This window comes from Anneissia japonica, unplaced genomic scaffold (genome assembly GCF_011630105.1).
Source record: "Anneissia japonica isolate Jap-2015-1 unplaced genomic scaffold, ASM1163010v1 scaffold288033_len957474_cov176, whole genome shotgun sequence".
Lineage (NCBI taxonomy): Eukaryota > Metazoa > Echinodermata > Crinoidea > Comatulida > Comatulidae > Anneissia > Anneissia japonica.
Window position 1 is genome coordinate 559,984 of NW_022715491.1, and position 5,684 is coordinate 565,667.

The 5,684-nt window shown below is 34.1% G+C and overlaps 1 protein-coding gene across 1 annotated transcript in view; it reads right to left on the minus strand.

Annotated features, from left to right (window-relative positions):
• Positions 1-2,189: 2,189 nt before the first annotated feature.
• LOC117109270 (cysteine desulfurase SufS-like) overlaps positions 2,190-5,684 on the minus strand; it is a 22,659-nt gene continuing 19,164 nt past the window's right edge. The window contains exons 17-19 of the mRNA XM_033251543.1: positions 4,872-5,048; positions 4,262-4,321; positions 2,190-3,999 (exon numbers count right to left, since the gene is read on the minus strand). Coding sequence (XP_033107434.1) covers positions 3,733-3,999; positions 4,262-4,321; positions 4,872-5,048 — 504 coding nt within the window. The 3' untranslated portion in view covers positions 2,190-3,732. The remainder of the gene's footprint in view (positions 4,000-4,261; positions 4,322-4,871; positions 5,049-5,684) is intronic.

Sequence of the window (5,684 nt, forward strand, 5' to 3'; positions counted from 1 at the left end):
AGAAACCAAGATAGATATATATTATATTTATTCTATGTTATGAACTTGTTTACATTTTACGAGTTGTCTGTTGCTTCTTTACTAATGACGTCTCCATCTCTCCGCAACCCCCACCCCCACCAACAATGCTCCCAACAAACAATGCTCCCCCAAAAATGCTCCCCACACAGTCGCACCGCTCTATTGAAAAATCACGCTAAAGTAATAAAAATCACTTTATTTTGCGACTAGTGACCCCTCACTTAGTCATCGAGAGCCCACCACTCCACCTTCCCCCATCAGACTCCCCCATGTGAAGACTCCACTGCAACTAGCTTATATTGTTATGCTTACCTTTGCTATCATCGTCATCATGATCATGATCATCATTTGTCTGCTCTATACCCCCAACAAAATGTAATAACTCTGTTTCATTGTCTTTACTACTCCAATATCAAGGTCATTTTCACTGCCATAATCATAATTAGTCGTAGATACCTCCTTGGTCGTAGTCTGTTGTATTGCTGGATCGTCAATGATTTCCGAGCCATAAACGCTACCAGCTGGAGGTTCATAAACAGGTCTACCACATCTACCTGTAAATATTTAAAAAATGAAATATTAAACCCAGGAATGTTTATTGATAATCCAAACTTTAATAGAAAATATGCGTAAGATTATACTGTAAATGATAAGTGACTGAATAGAATGTATCGTCTCATTTATATAAAGCAGTTTAGCTAATAACTAAACAAAAGAGCTAACAGACTTATCCCCATATTTTATTTCATTCTAACCTTTTCTTTGATTATGTATTTCACTGTAGGCTTCCTAAAGACGATCCAAAGTAGAATGCCAGAAAAAAAAAATAATGGTGCACAAACATTAACTTGCATCTTCGGTTTGCAAAATATTACTTTTAGATAAAATACGTTCAAAAGGCATTGTGGGTACACGGAGAGCAATTCTACTGCAACCGCGCGGCGGCGCTATATAAAAATAATAAGCTCTTGTTCGCTTGTTTCCTTTATTTTCTCCACTTAGTAAAATGTTCAAATTTTACTGCAACCGCAGGAGGGCGAATGTTCCATCGATTTTAATGCAAATACGTGGAGCAGCTCATTCTCCCTCCAATTAAAGACCACCTCCAATTAAATACCTCCATATGCGTTCCAAGTAAATACCTAATTTTTATCTTTAAAACAATATTTTTTTTTTAAATTGACCAGGAAAACCCTAGTCTCAATAGTGGTATTTAATGATTAGTGTATTTCGTATTGTTTTATAATCCATTTTTGCTAACCTTCCAATTAGTTTCCAGTTACTAAGATATATGACCACGTGAAACTTGGAAGTTTATAGGTCAAGCACGATTTCCTTGATTATAACACATTCTGAATGGTCAGATGTTACCTTTGATTGACAGTTGTATAATTTTGTAAAAACAGCGAATGCGATGCTACTTCTTATGTGAGAGCCTTATATATTTTGTATCCTCATTTCTGAGCTTTCATTGAATTACGGTCTGTTTATTGCTAGAGTAACTGCGCAACATCAAACATTACTCCACTAGTTCTATACTGTACAATGCATTTTTTTTTCTTTTCATCTTCATCTATCAATAACAATTACATTAATTTTTCATTTGTGTTAAAACGTTTATAAATAGCGCAATTCCTTTTAAACGGAAGTGATATCCTTTTTAACGAAATGGCGTCTATAAGCAAATTTATGATGAAAACCGAGAGTTCTCGTAATTCTAACTTTATAATTAAACCTCTATGCATTTGTTACATTTTAACATGCGTTGAAATAACAGAGTCACGAAAGGAAATGTATACTAAATGTTAATTCTTTATTGAAGTATGAATTTATTGCATTGAAGAAAATTTATTGATCGGTATATACACATTAATTTTAGACCAGAATTATATATACATTATTTGCATCACAACAATTATATACAAAAATATTATTCTGTCAATATTTGTTCAGATAATGTTGAACAATTGTCAACTCAATACTCAAATCAAGTATAAACAATGAGCCCGATTCAAAACACACCCTTCAAAACCCGATACACACACAGAAAGAGTACCGTACTCTCTAAATATATGTGGAAATTAAAAGACAACAATACACCATATATACTGTCTCTTATACACATCTAGACTTATATATATATTTATATATACAATATATAAGTATATATATATATATATACATATACATACATATGCATGCATACAATGCACACACATGCACCCCCACATACATTCAGCATACACCTAAAGCAAACTACATACATAATGCAACATACTTAAATAAATACGTAGTACTTTCAATTACCTCCGCAAGAAATTATAATGAAATCGATCAGTGACAGCCGGCTGATAACTCAGACGATCATTCTCCGTCACAATCAGATACATGGATTCAAACCCAGCTGATACCAGTTGTTTTCTTTATTAAAACCACTCTGCGACCAAGTTCAGGCCTGCGACCAAGTTCAGGCCTACGCCTTATGCATAGCCAGGTTTTCCATAAAATGCTAAGCTTCCTCTCGTTCGTTTCGGTAGCAATTTTATGAAAACCGTAAAGCATGTCTACTTGATTTAGGGCCTACATTACATGTGTCGGAAACAAATCAGGGATATATTCAAATAAATTGATGCGAAAACAACTCTAATATTTAAATTAGCTCATGAAAAAAAGCATACTTTAAAACATAAATATTTTAAATAACAACTGTGATAAAAGTTGAACATTTATTTACAGCTAGTTAACACCATTACCACTTGCACAGAATTCCCTATTGCTCACTTATTTATTATCTTTTGATAAAAGGTGTATCACGTCATTGTATTCTTCAACACAATATATAGCATAACAATATTAATACCATAATTGTATATCTTGCCGTATAGGGCGTTTTCGCTAAAGAACAATCCCAGCACTAAATGTTCAACATGAATTATGCATGAACCTTTAAAATTATTAAATTAAGTTCCGGGTCCGTATGCATTAATAATATGCTTAATTATTATATTATTTTTAGAATTAGCGAGGAAGCCTATATAGGCTTATCATTATATCATAAGCCATATTTTAATTCTATCGTTAAATGGCGACAGAATCTTTGTCAAAACAAAATAAACATTAATCATTTTTTAAGAAATATGGTTCTCAAACAATTAGGCCATCCAATTTATTTGGCCACTATACAGACCCGAGTAGGCCTACATATAAACTTAATACAACCTGGTGCTGAATAAGAATAACATAGAATATAAATAAACACGAACTTAATGCATTTTGTGCTGTAGTGACGTCGAACTTGCATTACTGTATGGAAATGAAAGAAATATGTAATTGTGCGAGATAACTTTAAATCTATTTTTGCGATGATAAATTCACTATAAATTATATGATACGAAAGTTAAGTTACCAAAATTGACGATCTAAAACATGTAGGCCTATTTATGAATTATAGAATTTATTGCATTTTTAACGACCTTCACTTATTTATTACACACTCCTCCTGAATCAAATACTCATAACCAGTAATAATTATGTTGGTGCTTTACTCATACAGCTCACGTACATGCGCACTTATTACTGCTCAGACTACAGAGTACCTAATAAAATAAGACCGCGGCATAATGTGCTCCTGCCTTGGCTAGAGCATGGAAGTTTATACCTCCATGGCTAGAGTAGCTAAACATTCTGTGTTTTAAGTGCGGCTCAACTCGGCTACAAGATAGTACAAACACTGGACTTCGCAGTGTTGCTGATGGTTGGTAATTTCGAATGTTTCTTCCTACTACCTGTTGGTTTCCCATTTTCGTCGGCGTATCCCTTTGGTGTAAATGGCGCTTTTTGTGGAATCTTAAGCTTAACATCTGTCGACTGTCCCTGACAGCCCACTAACTCAAGTGCTTCGTGAGGCTGCATAAACCAGATCAGTTCCTCAGATACACCACTCGACTCAATAGTGCAGTAGTCAGTCACTGTAACCTCCTAAGAAATTGAAAGTTATATTGCTAATTTATCAATATGAAATACAGATCGAAAGAAATTAGGTTTTTTTCTGATTTACAAAATTATATGGTATAAGCAAACTCAGGTCGCTGTATACAGCACAAAAAACCCATCATAAACGCATCTTTTCAATGAGCATGGTAAAGTAATACGAAATATAGCATTGATTATTTAAAGTATAAAACTAATTATAGAGTATAAAAGCCTATGTGATTTGTACAAAAGATAGTATATTACATACATGTGATTTTGAGACTGCACCCCTATAAACTTTTCTTGCATATGACAGGTATTTTTGGAACTACAGAAAAAAAAAATACACATATTATGTAAAATCATATAAAAGTTTTTTGAACTAACTTAAGACGTCTTTATAAGTAAAGGCCGAAGCAGTTTCAATGTGTTTCTGTCATGACAGTGACGTGACGAGCCGTCACCCGGTGGAACAGACAATCCACCACCGTCACGTCAAAAAGTCGTCTTCAATGGTCAGTTGACAACGGCATGGCACATTATTATATGAATTTATATTGTATGTGGCAAAATCTAAGGAATTTGGAGGAATGAATTTTTTTTGTTTTGTTTTTTAATAAAACGCATTTAGAAGGATTAAATAAGTTTCATTTCAAATTTCAATGGGTGCTAATTCAACGATTTAGTTTTCCCATGCATTGGAAATTCTTTCTTTCTCGTCCAGGGTATATATTTATGGGATACCGGTGTACTATTCAATGAATAGGGACGCCAGTGTTCAGCGCATCGGAAACGCGGTCCGAATGTCGGTTCGGATCCGATGTGAATGCAACTTAAACCGAACATGCGTATAACTCACGTAACTAAAACTGACTTACTGTTTGCGAACGCGCCTTTCCACTTTCGTGTTTCACCTCATACGGGCACCTTTGGCAGTTAAATCTGCCATCGTAGTAATCATTGTTGTGAAGACTATCAAGAACTATGTCTTTGCCGTTGATCGTTTGACCTTTCAACTGATGAAACCAGCTACCGGATGTTTTGTTGAAAGAATACTAGAAAAGAAGGATACACACTAAATATTAATTTATTAATAGAACCTAATATTAAACGATTTATTGTTTCTTGAAAATATTTACCAAATTGTTTTATAATTTTTATGATCTTATAAATTAATGCTTAACATTTGCCAAATTGTGTTGGTCCTTTAGGAACTAATTGCGATTAACTCAGACCCCGGATCAGTGGTGGCGCTAGAGGGGGATGGGGGCTATACCCCCCTCCCCCGTCGGGGAAGCATAGCCCTCCCCGTCGGGGAAGACGATATATTTTGTCGGGGAACAAACAAATAAAAAAAAAAATTTACATGTAATATTCGTTTAGCCACCATATTGTTTGTGTTAACTTTTCATCACAACAACAACAATAAAAATAACAATAACAATATTAATAATAATATTAATAATAATTCAATGAGACTAATTAAAAATAATTTGCGTTCTGTTATGACAAATGCTCATTTAGATATCCTCATAATGGTTGGAATACATCGTGATAGGTGAAGCAACCTCGACCATGACAGCGTGGTTGACAGATTTCATGCACAATTTCCAAAATATAGAATTTCACTTTAAAGAATGAGGATTTGAAAATAAATTAGATGGTTACATTGCATACTCTTTGTTTCTTGC